The sequence below is a fragment of the Liolophura sinensis genome, chromosome 7 (genome assembly GCF_032854445.1).
Source record: "Liolophura sinensis isolate JHLJ2023 chromosome 7, CUHK_Ljap_v2, whole genome shotgun sequence".
NCBI lineage: Eukaryota > Metazoa > Mollusca > Polyplacophora > Chitonida > Chitonidae > Liolophura > Liolophura sinensis.
In genome coordinates this window covers 13321519-13339042 of record NC_088301.1, presented here as the reverse complement: position 1 = coordinate 13339042, position 17524 = coordinate 13321519, and the positions used below count along the sequence as shown (strand labels likewise).

General features: G+C 39.6%; 2 protein-coding genes across 8 annotated transcripts in view; one reads left to right on the top strand and one right to left on the bottom strand.

Moving 5' to 3' along the window:
• Positions 1–1510, bottom strand: part of LOC135469700 (single-stranded DNA-binding protein 3-like) — a 97930-nt gene extending 96420 nt beyond the window's left edge. For all 7 annotated transcript variants that reach the window (XM_064748258.1, XM_064748255.1, XM_064748256.1 and 4 more), the window contains exons 1-2: positions 1438–1510; positions 15–150 (exon numbers count right to left, since the gene is read on the bottom strand). In XM_064748258.1, the coding sequence (XP_064604328.1) occupies positions 15–70 (56 nt within the window). In that variant the 5' untranslated portion in view covers positions 71–150; positions 1438–1510. The remainder of the gene's footprint in view (positions 1–14; positions 151–1437) is intronic.
• On the top strand, positions 1302–16602 carry LOC135470658 (ubiquitin-like-conjugating enzyme ATG10). Its single transcript, XM_064749693.1, has 6 exons — positions 1302–1410; positions 5353–5451; positions 6862–6882; positions 10058–10187; positions 14030–14127; positions 16504–16602. Exons 1-6 carry the CDS (start codon positions 1306–1308, stop codon positions 16600–16602), a joined length of 552 nt encoding a protein of 183 aa, XP_064605763.1. The 5' UTR covers positions 1302–1305.
• The last annotated feature ends 922 nt before the right edge of the window (positions 16603–17524 follow it).

Here is a 17524-nt window from a genome sequence, read left to right as displayed (position 1 = left end):
TTGCAAATACTTACTTTTCTCTTGCTTGAGCATCGGAAGGTACCGTGGTTCCTTTCCCCTTGGCGTACATGCTTGGAGCTGAACTGTCATGCACCTGTCAAGCCATCAAGGACGACACTGACCTCGTTACCGTGACAACGTCAAGTAGACCTGTCAAATGGCACGTTGCGATTGGATGTTTAATTATAGTAGTTCTGGGGTAACGCGAAACTGATGTTTTCAAACATCACGTGGCCTGGACGACAAAGACTGATTGGCGCTTTGCCAATTATTGTCCCTTATCTGAGCTAGGCTTGATTTTGCCGGTGCTACCTCGGCGTGCAAGCAAGGCACAACGAAAAACCGAGTGGCTAGGCCTCAGTGCTACAACGCAGTTTCTGTGTCATCGTTTTATCCCCACATTTTATACGTACTAAAGCAAAGCAAGACAGAGAGTGCTGGTGCTCCGTGCTATATACTTACACTGAACATGAAAACTGGTGCTTTCTGGCCAACTTGCTGCAGTTTAAGCAGAACCCAGTACAAATATTCGATGGATAAATCACTTCAAAATTTTATTCTTACGCCGAAAAAAAAGAAAAAAAAAGTACACTCCACTTTTTTTATACAGCGGAGAAAAAAATATATGTTGATACCACACTTAATTTTAAAGTTAAGATAAAAACTCGGTTCTAAGACAAAAGGAAATGGAACGATTTTTTAAAATTTATATAAATTTAAAATTATTGATTTTGTTGGGAAAACTGCAGCGATTTCGCATGTAAAAAGTGTGAAAATTCACACATTTCTATCTGTCTTAACAAAAGACATATTTATTTTCTTTTCGTTCTGAAAGCAACCATCGGAAGAAGTAGGTGCCTGAAGATTCTCCACTGAGCTTCAGCCGTTCTCGATCATCGTGCTTTTGTCTCCAGTTGGTTTTCCCTCGCTGCAGTGGTTTTCTCCAAATTTTAATAATAAAGACTCGGGCCTGACCTAAATTCACTGGGTCTTACACTATGGGTCTGGGGTGTCTTGAAACCGACATGTTCGACCAGCCCTATTTGCGCAGGGGTCAAGGATGCCACCAAACTGCGCTACACGCGGTGGAATGTCACAAATATACCGACTTTGAATGACAATTTTCTAGTATTTTTTAACTTTTTGACCTATGAAGCTAGTAGTATCATGAACGATGTGTTATATAGTTGAATGTTAATTTCTTACAAAACTTTATCTGACAGACCTCCGATTTGCAAATGGATTCGCCCGTGAACTATTGTGTATCCGCTATGCTAACTACCTCCCACGTAAAAGGCTATCATCATGGCGGCAGGTTCAATTTCTGCCCAACAGTTTAGCGATTGTTTGGAGATATTTATGCAACAGTGTCTTCTCTCTCATGATCGGTGGGAAATGAAGACGTCTGTTGTAAGTTGAATATTTTATTTTACTCACTACTCCACAAAGCGACCACAAATACTGCCCCGTGTACTCCTTGTTTACGAGTTAGCATGTGTACCTGTCTCTCTGCATGTGCAGCGGACTTGTTTTCTCAGACCAGATTTCTCCGGTTCAGCGTGTTTTAGGTCAGACCAGGAAAGACTGGTCGATAAATAAATGGACGAGTATGAACAGCATCCCTGGATTTGTCTCCCCTTGAGTTAAAATATTTACCAACGATGGAAATAAGATCTATAGTTGCACTTGCTTTAATGAATGCATAGGGGTTACCATAGTTGAAACAATGCCTATGAACATTGTACACCATGTGTCGTTTTCAGTGGTAAGGCCGTTGTATATGCGTTAATTTGTTATGATGATACTGGAATGAAAACGAGTTTTAAATAATTGCTTGAGAAAACAACTTTCAGTAGGTGTAGTTGTTATCAGTATTTGCTTTTTGCAAATTAGGTCATATTTTCCTATTATATTGCTAAATGAGTTGCATGTTGGTCAGTAGTCATTTAACATGCATTCAAATTATACCAGTCATTTCAGTGCACATATATGTAGATTGTTCTGATATGCATATGGGCCTATGCAGAGACATCATAGGGAATTTTTATATATACAACCTATTTGAATGGTTTCTTAAAGATAAGAATAAACCAATTTCATAACATAAAACAATGAAAACTTCATGTGGAATATTTCATATGATTCCTTCTGGTTTTTAATCATTTGATATAACGGACGACATTTCGAATTACACAACGAGAGCCTGTATAGAACAGCTGTATTCCGTATGCCCATGCAATGCTGTGTAACATTGGGACACGTTATACCAGGTGGAAAGCACCATATTTTGCACAAATGCTCAGTTGGACATGAGAAATTATCTCGGAAAGGGCGCCTGTTTCTACAGAAAGTGAAAGTTCTGTTATTTGCATGAATTCAAAGTGACTGCAACAATGCTTTATACATATAGGTTACATATCAAGTCAAAAATTAGAATTATTTATGCACATGCATTTATTTATTGTTTTTTTTTTTAACTAAGTGGAAAGCTTTTACAACTAGCTTAGTAAATAGCCTATTAAAACCGCTTGGTAAAGTTGCTGCCTAGCTGGATTAGCCCAAAGCTAAGGTGGACATTCTTACCGTAATGCCCAGCTTCGGTCACATAGACATCCACATGGACAAAAAAAAAACAAAAACCGAACGTAGCTCTGTCGGGCTGTGATTACGTATACTATCATAGCCCTCTCTTGTTCGGTAAGTTTAACTTGAACACCTCTGTACTTCCCCTGCTGGCTTCAGTATGCTACTGCTGGACATCAAATAATTTGTCTGTCCCTAGTTGCATTCATCTCAGCTATTGATTCCAGGTAGGTGTTCCCATGTGTCATCACTAGTAAACCCACACAAGCATGAAATTATAGTGGAAAGTGGACAAATTCCAACTCAAACCACCATGTTTGAATGCATACAATTCTTAAAGATTCTTAATGCTGGCTTTGACATATGACATTTCGGGCATTTTAGGGATTCGGTAGATAGTAGAAATAAAGTAGAGTTTGAGCTGTTTTTTTTTAGTGAAATTGTCCACGTGGAAGTCTGTATGACTGTCCACCCAGAAAGGGAGCACCTGCTCCAGCTGAAGCCCCCTACTTCAGATGAGGTTCACAGGGGCTTCAGAAGCACAGCAGGCTTAGAGCGCTCCTTCCTAGGCCCCGACGCTTACATAAAGCGCTTCCCATGCGCTTCATTTAAGCACCTAAGGGCTTCAGAGGCGCTTCACAAACTTGAACAATTTTTCCTCTCCCATACAGCATAGTATGGGGGCTGTTTCCCAAATTTAGACAATTTTTTTACTTCCGTTCAGCCTATAGGAGGGGCTTCAGATGTGCTTTTAAAAGTCAGACAACTATCCAGCCGCCATGGCTTCAAAGGTGCATCACAGACTTTCACTGCTGAGCAGGCTAGTAGGAGAGGCATCAGAGGTGCTCTACAAACTTGGGCAGTTTTTCTACTGCAAAAAGTGTAGCCTTAAATTAATCCCTAGAATAGAGATAAATTCAATTAATTACTATTTCCATGACAACATCATTTAGACAATTATAATAAAAATATATATATATATATATAACATTTCAATGTACCACTTGTCCATGAAATGTGAACAGATCTGATAAGTTTAAAATGAAGAAAACCATACCCACTTTAAAATGTTGGGGCTCACTACCTGGACAAGGCAGTGTGGACATGAAAGCGATAGTGTGTCGCTAGGGTTTAACTTCTCTGCAAACTAGCAGTCACTCTACATTAGTGTGAAACTTGTCATGCACCTTTCATGATAGGAACTTCCACTGTATTTCAAAGAAATCTAAACAACAAGGCTCCAAAGCTTGAAGACAAAAGAGGTAATGAAAGAAATTGACATTCAAAAGCTACGCACTACCCCAGAGGTGTTTCACAGGGGCTTCATGTGTGCTCCACAGGGGGGTTCATGTGCACTCCAGAGAGGCTTCCCAGGAGCTCCAGAGAGGCTTCATGTGGGCTGCAGAGGCTTCCCGGGAGCTCCAGAGGGGATTCCTGTGCGCTTCAGAGAGGCTTCCGGGGACCTCCAGAGGGGTGTCATGTGCGCTCAAGAGGGGCTTCATGTGCACTGCAGAGAGGCTTCCCGGGAGCTCCAGAGGAGCTTCCTGTGCGCTCCAGAAGGGCTTCCAGTGCGCTGCGTAATAGTAATTTGATGGCATTCCTAAAGGGCTTCGTGAAGCGTCCTACAAACATCATTTGCATTTTTTGGACGTGCTTTTGGGGTGCATCGCTCTGTCTCAGTGTGGTCAGATTTGGGGCTTCAAAGGTGCTTCTGCTGAAGCGCTTTAGAGATACTTGATTAGCAGTTAACTTTAGGGGTGGGGGTAGGGGGGAGGGTGGTGACTTCAGAAATCCTTCACAGATACTTCAGAGGCGCTCCTTTTGGAGCTGGGTGAGGCTGGGCGTTTTGGTAGGAACCTGTGTCAGACCTCATTCACAGGCCTCCTGGATTCTGACCAAACATACTAATTCACTGGGCAAGCGACAGCGCAAATTTTGCTCTTGTTACTTGATTTTGTATATGCAATGTATATTCTTGTGCATTTATAGTTAAACCTAGGCCTACAAAGTGAAAAATTACCGTCTTTTGAGTTTGTGAGGCGCGTATCCATGACAATAGATTATCAAATACGGTTTTTTAATTTGGGGGCAATTTTGAGTCCCATATAAATTTGGGCTAAAATCAAGAAATTGTTGGAACCTGTGTATAATTTTAGGCTAAATATTAGGCTTATTATACCAAGGATAATCAACAGAATTTGACCTCCAAATGGTAGTTTACTCTTGTGGAAAAGAAAACCGACCTTTTTTTCTTGGACAGTGTTTAATCGTTTGTCTTGCATACACATCAGTTAGTGTTTAGAGGATGAGAAAACCAAATAATGAATAAAGTATCATCAGACAAACCATGGAAATTGTATCTAAACAGTTGTACAATTTTTTTCATATTTCTTTATGCCGAGAAACATGCAGTTGATTTTTCAAATTGTAAGGTGAATGCTATGAACCATCTTATGGGTCAGCAAAAGTGTAAGCACAAATAACCATGGACTTGACGAAAACCACTTTACAATCAACATTTCGCTGCACCCTTTTCTACCAGAAACAGATATTTACAAAAATTAGAACAAATATTTTTAGATATGTGTAATAATTTTCTATGCGGAGTCCATCTTATGAGTAATTTGATTGGCCACCCTCCCCAGAAACAATGCATGCACAACTACTGTGTAATTATAATGTTCTACACTGTAAACCTCCTTTATTGGGTTATCTGTTTAAATTATACAAAAATTAGTGTCTTAAAAACTGTAAATATTACATTTGCAGAATGGAGAGAAGTATTTGTGCAAAAGACAGTGTGTAGCTTCCCGTAAAGAGACAACGCCTCTTGGAGATGATGCAGAGGACCCGTCATTAGAAGAACAGGTTCATATCATACCGTATGGTGTATTGAATGTCATCTTTGGCCTTTCTATAGGCCAGACATGCACACTTTTAAGCAGTTTCTATAGTCCAGACATGTACACTTTTAAGCAGTTTCTATAGGCCAGACATGCACGCTTTTAACCAGTTTCTATAGTCCAGACATGCACACTTTTAACCAGTTTCTAAAGGCCAGACATGCACGCTTTTAAGCAGTTTCTGTAGGCCAGACATGCACGCTTTTAAGCAGTTTCTATAGGCCAGACATGCACACTTTTAAGCAGTTTCTATAGTCCAGACATGCACATTTTAAACCAGTTTCTATAGGCCAGACATGCACGCTTTTAAGCAGTTTCTATAGTCCAGACAAGCACACTTTGAAGCAGTTTCTATAGTCCAGACATGCACACTTTGAAGCAGTTTCTATAGTCCAGACATGCACATTTTTAAGCAGTTTCTATAGGCCAGACATGCACGCTTTTAAGCAGTTTCTATAGGCCAGACATGCACACTTTTAAGCACTTTCTATAGGCCAGACATGCACACTTCTACCATTTAAGTGGCTTAACCAACACGCCCTCCATATAAATTCTGTGCAGAATGGGGAACTTTCGGATTTAAGCCATGTAATCTGTTGTTCATTACTGCCTTTGCCATAGTTTTATGTGGACAAACATATGATGTATTACTCATTTCAAGAGAACAATAGTCAATTCAGATTGGTGTGAGTTACCACTGCGCGGTAAAATGTACATGTATACCCTGTTAATTAATAGTTGTGTTGCTATATTATGTCTCAGAGTCATATAACACAGGTAAAGGTTTATTTATATGCATGCGGAATCTTGATTGTGTTGCTATATTTTCTCTCAGTCATATAACATAGGTAAAGTTTTATGTATAGCTATGTTTAAACCATTCAGGGTGCTGTAGCTTATGTGCATGCGGAATCTTGACCGTGTTACTGCATTACCTCTCAAAGTCATATGACACAGGTAAAGTTTTATGTATAGCTTTCACCTTTAGAATGTGTAATATATGTGCCTGCCATTGCACGATGACCCATGTCTTGGAGAATGACCCATGTCTTGGAGAATGACCTATGTCTTGGAGAGTGACCCATGTCTTGGAGAATGACCTATGTCTTGGAGAATGACCCATGTCTTGGAGAATGACCTATGTCTTGGAGAAACTTTTTCCTAGCAGGAAATCTGCGTTGACCATGTGTTTTTTTTTTCTTCTTTTTTTTTTTTAGCAATTAAGAGTTTACTCCAAATGACCTAGAGGTTTGTACGTTTCAGTGATGGGGGGAAAGACGTGTTTAGTTTTGGACGGCATGTGTTGAATTCAGTTTTAGGTTCAAGCTGCATCAATGGCACTTCACCTGTGACAATACTATATAAACTGTTTCAGCTTATACCGATCAGCTTATTTGTAAGTGCAAATTTTATTCTTTTTTAAACCACTCTAAAACAGATGACTATTTTTCTCTAGATTGACGCATATATGTGTATTGTTTTGCTTTACTTTGCAACCCAGTATCCTGCTTTCTTCCTGTTATTATTGTAGCACTTCCTTGCAAACTGTTACCAGACACCGTAACAATGCCCACTACAGATGTTGCACTGGCAGCATACACCCAAAGCTTGTTATCAGTTCATATCGCTGAACGGTCACAACATTAAAATCCTAGTTTCTAATGTTTGTAGCTTGTATAGGATATACTGATGTCATAACTTTGATAAGTCACAAGCTGTATTTACTCCCAATAAGTATATGTGAATTAAATAATACTCCCTGTTTTTTTTGTATTGTTATTATTATTAATTTGTTCAAGGGCTTTGAACCAGATGACTTCATCCAAGAATGACCTTCACTTGGGATCATTGAGATGATGACCCTAGCATTTCATTGTATAATGTAAAGTGTAGCATGGGTAATCATTGACTATAGTGGTCAGCCTAGGTCTTAAACCAGAAATAATATAGAAATAGTACATATTAAATAATAATAATACATAAATAATTATAATAATGAAAAAAAAACATTTTAGCTGGCTATCTTGTGTTCCATACTGTATACTCTGTTTAAGGTGATATGTATGGATAGCTCTAATAATGTTAACCTACGGATGGTCGTGGGTTTCCTCCGGGCTCTGTCCGGTTTCCTCCCACCATAATGCTGGCCACCGCCGTGTAAGTGAAATATTCTTGAATATGGTGTAAAACACCAATGAAATGAATAAATAAATCTAATAATGTTAACTTCACCATTTTGGCACTGGTGAGGGAGAGCTATAAATTTTAGGTTAGGTTAACTTAAAAAAATGGAATGAAAATCCATTTTCAATGTCAGAGGGGTATTTCATAGGGGTTGTGTTCCATACCTTATGATGCGTTACATAATAGAAATCTTGTAATCATCATTAACCAATCATAACTAGGCGTCCATTTTAAAATGTCGGCTGTAAATTTTTACAACAGTACAACATGCGTCATTTTAACACTTGGGAAATATTTGTATTTTTAGCCTTTGCGTTTTAAGATTGTATAGACAGTCTTCACGAAGAGTGACGTCGTAAGAACTAATTTCAATTTTGAATTCCACGATCCTGTATTTGATTGGTCAGATCTCGACAGCTTATCCGATGGATCATTTGGATGCTGTATTTTTCGATCATCTTTAATTTCTTGCTTTCTACTGTATATACTGAAACAAAGTGTTTCTTTCTGAATTTTCTGGAAAAAAAAAGAAAAAGAAAAACCCGTACCTGTGACAGTATATTGGTTTATATGATCCCCAAAGTTGTTACTACCAACAATATATAGAAAACCTTGCCCAAAATACGACAAAGTCGCTCCGCAAAAGCGCTCAAGTCTTGTGATGACTCCATCTGACCCGGAAACTGATATCGATGGCTATGGCGCGCCACAATTACGTGAGTTCAAGTTCTGTATCATGAAAATAGCGCACTGTATCCTGTTGATAAAGCTATCATGGATCAGTGCTTGAAGGCCCTCAAAGTTATAAATACAGATCACGATAGTTCGAGTAATTTGAAAGCATATAGAATTGTTGATTTTCTTGACATACAAGTAATGGTTCAAAGCTGATGTAGAGACTGTGTGGCCGCCATTATATGGAGACCCTGTTGGAATTCTCTAGCTTTTATAAATTTGTAATCTGCGTCATAGTTGAAAATTACAGTTATTTTTACTTTCACATTCTCGTTCTCTCCAAGTCCCATTAAATGAATACAATTATGGTTAAGACAGGCTTCCATCTTTACTGTTACATGTAAGTGTGTACGGTATATAAGGATCTTAAACCCCAGGCCCCGGTTGTTCGAAAATGTATCAGCTAATACTGGCATTAAGTCATATTTGAGATTTTAGCTAAATTCAGCAGCCAGTGCAGTTGTTCAAAGTCAAAGTGTAATAACAGCAGATTTTGTTCATATTTGAACACCCCGTTCACAGATGTTAAAAGGTGAAGTGAGTGCCTCTCCACCATTCTCTTTACCTTTTCTTGTATTGAAAAAAGGTACATACACCATACATGTGACAAAGAATTTCGTCCCCAAATCCTAATTACTTTCTGTAATATTTCTAAATAATTAAATGATGTAACTTCTCTATTGTTAAGAATAAGGCTTGTATGTACTGCATGAATATCGGGTTGTTCTGTGGACCGAGAATTTGGCCGCGGTGGGGTGGGGGGGGGGGGGGGGTGGGGGTCGCCCAGCGTACACATTTGTCATAATGGTTCATGGTGGTGAGCATACATGCAGCTTGGAGGGAACCAAGCATACATGCAGATTAGTGGAAACCAAGCGTACATGCAGATTAGAGGAAACCACTGTACCTAGGCGTACAAATATATTAGACAAAGCTCCTGATGTAATGCGGAGTCGTAAGAAAATAGGGTTTTATACTGTAATGTGTCCATGGTATATTCGGCAAAATGACGAAAATCAATTATGAAACAACCTGCGGATTGTCGTTGGTTTCCCACCCACTATAATATTGGCCGCCAGCGTATAAGTGAAATATTCTTGAATACGGCGTAAAACACCAATCAAATAAGTAAATAAATAATATATCCATGGATTAGAAGCATTCAGTTCACCTGTAACTTTGCAAAAAAAAGAAATCTTCAATTCAGGATATAAATTTAATACGTTTAAACCGCTAACACAGCAGTTTATTATGCCCATGCAAGATTTCTAGATACGTGTTTTTTTTTTGTTTTTTTTTCTTTCAGAATGAGATAGGCTAAATGTTTAAATTTTTCATTCAGTCAGAAACCAAATTTTGATGTGAAGTTTCATTTTCGTTGTTTCCATTGTCAGTGGGATTTTTGTGTGTTGATGTTCAGTAACTAGATCTATATGACTGACGTCATTGTCGGCTGGATTGTTCCCTTGTTAGTCAGTGCGATCTCTGTCTTGATTGTCGATCAGTTCGGTCAGTGTCTTATTTTCCTGTTTGATTTCTGATTGACGTTGAATGTACACATCCTGGTTGTTAGTTTAATTTTTGTTTTGATTGTCAATATATAGGATCTGTACCTAACTGATGATGAGTTGAAGTCGTGTCTTGGTTTTCAGATGGAGATGGAAGCTGACCCAGCTTCTGTAGTCGTCGACTGTCGGACCATCACCTTCACATACGAGTACCATGTAGTCTATAGTCACAGCTATGCAGTACCGGTCCTGTATTTCAATGCCTATAAAACAGGTAATGCCTAGATCTGAAGAGCGAGTATTTAAGTTTGTTTGTTTGTTCGTTTGATGTATCAATCAGGTCAATTTATGGCGGCCTCCCGGTCCCCATATGAGAACGATTCCAATGCTGGATGGCCCATTAGCCTCCCGGGTATGCACTCAGAAAATTAATTTGTTAATTTTAACGGAAAGGCTTTTGTCTGAGTGATGCTAGACGGTGTACTGTTATTATAACATAATACTCTGTCATATTCAGTACAATATCCTGTTAGTCTAATAGAATGTTTATGTTGAATGAATAGCCGTGTGTTATATTTAACAGAACAATCTGCTGCAATAATAGAATACATTCTAGTATCACTCAGATATTCTAGCATCACTCATACAGGTTAATTTTTTTGAGTGTATGTGGTTCAAGTTGTTAAGTAACAGGTGTTACCAATGAGATAGTGCCGCTTTTGCCACGTGACGATTATTTAAAAATTTTAAAACATCTTGTTCCGCCAGTTTTATGTCTCGTTAGAAAGTCTAACTCAAGCTGTTGGAAACGTTCCGCAGTTCATTGTAAAAGGCAACATGCCACGCCTGGCGTCAAATGAATGTCAGCAAGCCGTTGATATATGTGCTTGCCATATGATTAACGCGACATGAAGTTGCAATGCGCATGCATTGTCACCGAAATCTGATTCCAGCACCTGTTCGACGTTTTTCAAGACATCAGAGATGTCAACGTTCTGGACCTCGGCGTGTGGTTAAGATTTACACCCCCAGTATCAGCCTTGCAACCTTTCATTTTAATCGTAACTCAGCTAGTCCTTTAGTGACCCTGACGTTACATCACAGACGCGATGTCAACAACCATTCGTGGTCTTTTTGTTGAAAACAAGTTGCTGTGGGGATGGAAGAGATAAATTAGAATTGATGTGTGCAAAGAAATACGTTTATATCTATGCATAATTTCTTTGTTGAGTTGATATATAGAAGCATTGCGTGGAGAATTTTCCCCTTTTTCCCTCAATGAGTGTAAACCGTTCAAGGTAAACTTACAGTAGCCTATGCTAGTATAATTGTACGCACTAAAAAGCTGTAGTTCCATAACATGTAGGCTTATATGATGTCTCTGGTCAAGCTGGCACGGGACAAGTTGAGTTGCAGTTTGCAGGAAACGTCACAAACGTTTATTTAAATGCAATCTAATGGCAGATATGGCTAGATACAAGCATTATGCAAAACATGAAAAATAAGAAAGAAACAACACTCCGTCAGCAATACTTTTGACACAGTTGACTTGAAACATGCTATTTTGTTTTTGACGGCCGGTAACTGAATAGCTCCAATATCTCCTTAGTCATCTCCCAATGACTAAGGCCCCTTCTGGGACATTTAGGGGACGACAAATTATAACACTCTACAGACCTGGATGACTCTGAACTGCATGAGTGAAAACGCTGAAAAGTTTTCACTAGTGTTGAGCTAGTCCCGGTGAGTTTGAGCACGATTTCGTGACGTGACGCAATCTGGCCCAGATTGACGAGGTCATAAGTGCTATTACTCACCCAGTGTCGCCCTAGACGCGCGTGCTAGACAGATTATGCAAATTACCAATCGCTGTAGGTCAAGATGCACATGTACACTGAATACATGCATATATATATGTGTGGGCGTTAAAACACTATTATATACAGAGTGCACACTTTTATCAGAAGCAAGTTTAGAATCCTCCGCTACATGTGCAGTTAATATTATTTTGAATGCACAAAGTACAAATTGTTGAACATAATATGCAAAATACCTATATTCGATTTGATCGTTGATATTTAAAAATGCATCAATTCCCTTTGCAGACATCTGTTTATTGCATGGGAACTATATGGGAAAATATTCCTCGATAGAATGTATGTACCGTGTTTGGATGTATTATTTCTCTGTCAATGTTGCATTTTGATTAAAATTAAAACGGTCATACGATTAAGATTCCCACTTTCACAACTGTCAAACGAGTAGTATTATCTATTTATTAATTTGTTTCTATTGGTGTTGTACGCCGCACTAAGGAATATTTCACTTATACGATGGTGGCCAGCATTAGGATGGGAGGAAACCGAGCAGAGCCCGGGGGAAACCCACAACAATCCGCACGTTGCTGCATTAAATTCAACTTGGTGACAATTTGTTTCTCTGTCGCTTCAGACGAAACAAGAAATGTGCTATCACTCAAAGAACCAACTTGATCTATGTTATTTCTAAGGTGTGATCTAATTAAAACAATTTTAATTTTATTCAGAAAAAATAATTCTACATATATCATCAGGTAAACCACACCTTATAAACAAGGTATTCTACATATATGCTGGCTACATACACACAGCAAAACATATTGGAAGGTTCGTCAGTATTTTGCCAAAGGATGGTGCACCCCGGACTCTCCGGTTTCCCCAACACTTGGCCCTACCGCTGCGGCGCTAAGCGCCAGTTAATCAATCAATCAGTCATCAACTATAACAACATAACTACGGTATATGTAGAAGCCTATGAAATTTTATTTGAATTACAAATGCGTAGACGAGGAACAGTACATAAAAAAAAAATTTGCCGACATTGTTAACGAATGGTATGTGTAGAGCTGCTTAATGCATATCTGTTATATAGCCATGTAAGCCCAATCAAGCATGAAGCTAGTGACATTTTATGTCCCGTATTTATTTAATGTTTAATCTGTGACTTTCGGGCAGCTGGTTTCGGGTACTTGACATGTATCGATGAATGACTAGTAGTCTGAACTATGATCTTAACTCTCAGCCAAGGCGTGATATAGAGGCTACACATGCGCAATTCAGGCTGTTGGGTCCTAGATTTGCCTCCGAACTGAAGAGTGATGGGGAACGTATTGGGTAGTACTGCCACACAGATATTTTAGGTTGTTGGTGCACTATAAATTTCTACACTGCTAACTTGCACCTAGTTAGTATAAATCAGAATTTTATCAGTGTTGGATAGAGCTGAAAACATTTTTTTACCTCCCACTCCTGGAGGTTACCAAGGTAACAAAATGCTATGACTTCACTTCCAGCAACCAAAGCTCAAAAATAGTGATCATGCAAGAATGGTTTTTTGAAATGTTGTAGAGAAAAGTGCAAGCTGCATGTGGTGGTATGGCATTTTACCACGCGAAAGTTATGGGGTATATATTTTTGAGGTTGCAGTTGACAAATTTACTACAGAAATCGTAAGGAAAATCAATGCGCTTGTGTAACCTAGAGCCGTATCAGCTGGAGACCAGAAACACCGAGGGCGGGGGTTCTACTAAAATTTGAAATCTTTAGTGAGACGTAGAGGAGTGTGCAATGTCCTTTCCGATCTTGTCGACAGGGGTATGCTTTTAGTGTCCATCGGAGGTCCCATTTTATGGCAGCATGTAGTGAATGCAGAAAACTACACAGCATGAAGGGTAAAAGCAAATCTGCGGCAACATTGTGATGGTTGGCATATAGCCACGCGTTACAGATGAAATCCGGCCAATATCGCCAGTTTATTTGAGGGTTTTATTCAAACAGTTCATGTAAATGCTTTAAAAGTAACAAAACACACGCCTCTGAGCACCATGGCTTCAGCAGAACTAAGTAAAAAAGAATATAGTGCTGTTAAGTGCAATTTATTAGACACTTATCTATAATTACTCACAATGCTGTGAGGTCAAACTTCATCATATAATAAAGGCGCTGCACATTCAACCTTTTGACAGTGTTGTAAAACTGGCCACTGTACGAGAAAGATCTAAAATGGGTATACTTTGAAATACTTTGGTCTGTGAAATAACATGAACCTGTAAGGAAATGTGTATTTTGCTATGATCAGATGGGAAGCTGTTGTCGTTGGAGGAGATTTGGTCGAATGTACCCAACCATTACCGAGAGAGGCTGAACCATGAGCGATGGACCTTCTTGACGCAACAGGTTTGCACAGATACAGTTGTTTAAATCGTTTAAATCATATTTATGGAGCCTCTGTGGCCCAGTAGTTAGCGCGCTAGCGGAGCACATAGACTCAGGAGCCTCTCAAGAATTCGCTTTCAGTTGAAGTCAGCTCATGCTGGCTTCCTCTCCAGTCGTATAAGGCCTCCCCTCGGCATCTACCCGGTCTTCTCTCATAATGCTGGCCTCAGTCTGAGAAGTGAAATATTCTTGAATAAAACACCAATAAAATAAATAAATAAATAAATTTCAGACTTCGAATAAGACTGGCAATGTCATGTACTTGTCCTTTAAGATTTTGCAACCAAGGGAAGCGCGGACTAACTGGGTTGTCTTGTGCTAAAGTATGAGGAAAAAGAAAACAATGGTGGTGGAACTTTTTAGGTGACCAACCACTCTGTGCTGGGACACCTATCGAAATCTTCCGTTTTTTTTTTTTTTTGGAAAAACTTTTTGAAAGTTTTAGTTGTTTTTCAAATTTGGTGATTTTAGGAACAAGGTTACGAGGCAAATTTTGGCAGTTTTTGGTTAACTTTGGTGACGTGACATGGCGACCATCTTGGATTTTGATCAAACCTTAAAAATGTTCTTCCCAAGAACCAACGAAGGGATTCTTTTGAAATTTGCTATACTTGTAGAGTGATCCCAATTAGAACAAGTTTAAAAAAATCTTGGACATGCATCGAAAACTTTAGAAGCTCGCCATTGGTACGAACTTGTGACGTCATAAAAGTGTCTAAGATTGATAACGTTTTCATCTTTTCTGGTGTACTTAGCAACGCTGATTTTGCCTGTCTTTGTAACTTTTTGAGATATGGTCAAAAACTTCTTTCAGTCACGTAATTTCAATGGCCTGCACTCGAGAACTACGAAAGCTACAAATCTTGAGACTTGGACCAAATTATATAGCCCAAGACATGTAGTTTCTGCTAAATGCCAATGGATTTGATTTATTTATTTATTTATTTGATTGGTGTTTTACGCCGTACTCAAGAATATTTCACTTATACGACGGCGGCCAGCATTATGGTGGGTGGGAAACCGGGCACAGCCCGGGGGAAACCCAGGACCATCCGCAGGTTGCTGGAAGACCTTCCCACGTACGGCCGGAGAGGAAGCCAGCATGAGCTGGACTTGAACTCACAGCGACCACATTGGTGAGAGACTACTGGGTCATTACGCTGCGCTAGCGCGCTAACCAATGGATTTGAGCTAAGAACTATAGATGTCTAGCTAGAAGTATTTAAATGACACCACCCTACTTTAGAAATAGAAATGTAAGCCTGTGCATTTAACATAGACTTTGGAGGTAACTGTGTATTACTACACATGTGCAGCAGGTAACCTGTCCCATAGGTCGGCCGCCTGTCTCTCAAACCAAGAAATGAAAAAACTCTCCCTCCAGCCCACAGCTATCAACGGACAGTTTTCAATGTTTGCACGTAAAGCCAGCCCAGTTGGCAGTGCATCATGGTTCATTCTCAATTCCCCCATACCCCCGTGCTATCATGAATACAAGTCCAAAGTCATGGCGAAATATACGAAAAATGTCTCTCTACACATGTACCCTGAGTCATGACGAGTCCAAAACATGTTACTCTTATTAGGCCAAATTCAGCCGTTAAAGAAATATCGCGGTTTCCAGTTTCTATTCAGGTCTAGATCTTCTTTGCCCATAGGGAAGAGATGGGCTTTAGGATGCCGCACAGAAAAGTAACTACGAAAACGTACACCATGGCTTTGGACAGAGGATCTTTTTTAAAGAAAACAACACACAACACCGCTTATTCCTCCTGTCTATTTTGACCAAAATTTCATATCTTTATGGTCTCCTAACATTCCCTGTCACCTACATGCACTGTGTCCTCGCCTGCTCTCAAAACTGAACTGAGCCAGATGGGACACTAGAGTGGGGTAATTGCACACCATGTACCCAGCAACCTGAAACCTACATATTTAACAAGTTGCAGTGATCGCCAAGGCCTAACTCCTTCAAGAGGCTGTGGTGGTTTTCAGCACTAGACGTATTGTATATGATATCTGTTAGTGTGGGGTTCGAACCCAGTTGATTATTTTTCATTTTTGTCATGCTTTTTCTCCTTGTCGCCTGTTTTTGTGAGTACTGTTACAATTTGTAAATTAGTTGAGTGCATTACTTCATAGTGTTATCTTATTTGACATTCAGATGTGCCTTGATGCTTGGCCACCGGTATCCCTGTAAGGAATGTGACAGCTTTAATTTATTATTACTTTCTTATTTTTTGTTTCTTTTCTTTGTTTTGTTTATTTTTGTTTGTAAGATAGACTAATACACCTACCCTCAAATTCGTCTTTTAATATGCCTTCCTTGCTGTCCAGGAGCACCCCTTAGTGGGACGTCCGTTCTACCAGCTTCATCCGTGTCACACAGCGGACCTGATGAAGCAAGCATCTGCCATGGAGAATACGTCAAGGTAGTCCGTAAATCTTCACTTGTTGGCCTGTTAAGGCCTATATAGCCAATTGTTTCAGCGGAGTGAAGTAGTTGCAGTTACCTCATACATACAATCATACCGCCTACCTACAATTAACATAGGTCTCTGTGAGTTCAAGTCCAGCTCATGCTGGCTTCCTCTCCGGCCGTACGTGGGAAGGTCTGTCAAAAACCAGAGGATGGTGGTGGGTTTCCCGCGACCTCTGCCCGGTTTCCTCCCACCATCTAATGCTGAGCATCGTCATATAAATGAATCTTTTTCGAGAACGTCGTAAAACACCAATCCAATAAATAAATAATTAAATACAATTAACACGGTGTTCATTACTCCTGTGAAAATGATGAAAATTTAAGCCAGTGCTGCTATAAGTTGGACGGAGATTCGGGTTCAAGCCCAGCCTTAGAAAACCCAGCCTTAGATAGATTCTTCCCATCCTCATTGCTGGGTGACAGTAAGAGGTCGACGACGCCTGTGGACATTAGCGCACTCATTTTGCGCAGTTTTACGTTCGTTGAAGACGACTTGTCTTGCACTAGTGGGGTGTTCATAATAGTAGGCCACACGTGGGAAACTTCGTAAGTTACTTACTAAAGGTCTATGGTTTACGCTGGCAATCCGGAAACTGAACGCTATCGTGCAAGTGAAATATTCCTAAGTATGGCGTTGAACAACAATGAAATAAATAAATAAATCTCTATCGAACGCCCTTCAGTGTTTATGCGAAAATCACAAACAGCCCGGCAGAGTTTTATTGAAGTTTACAGATTTGGGCTATTTCTTCTAAGAGTATAACGCGATTTTCAGCACAGCTTCGTTTATTTTAAACATATGTCTCCATCTATAGCTGGACGGCATCAAAGCCATCATGGTTGTGGTGCTGTCCCAATGAGCAGTCATGCCGAAGA

Coding starts and splice junctions, on each gene's coding strand:
- LOC135470658 (XM_064749693.1), top strand. CDS start 1,306: ATGGCGGCAGGTTCAATTTCTGCCCAACAGTTTAGCGATTGTTTGGAG. Junction 5,452..6,861: donor ACCCGTCATTAGAAGAACAG/GTTCATATCATA, acceptor AAACTGTTTCAG/CTTATACCGATCAGCTTATT. Junction 14,128..16,503: donor GGACCTTCTTGACGCAACAG/GTTTGCACAGAT, acceptor CTTGCTGTCCAG/GAGCACCCCTTAGTGGGACG.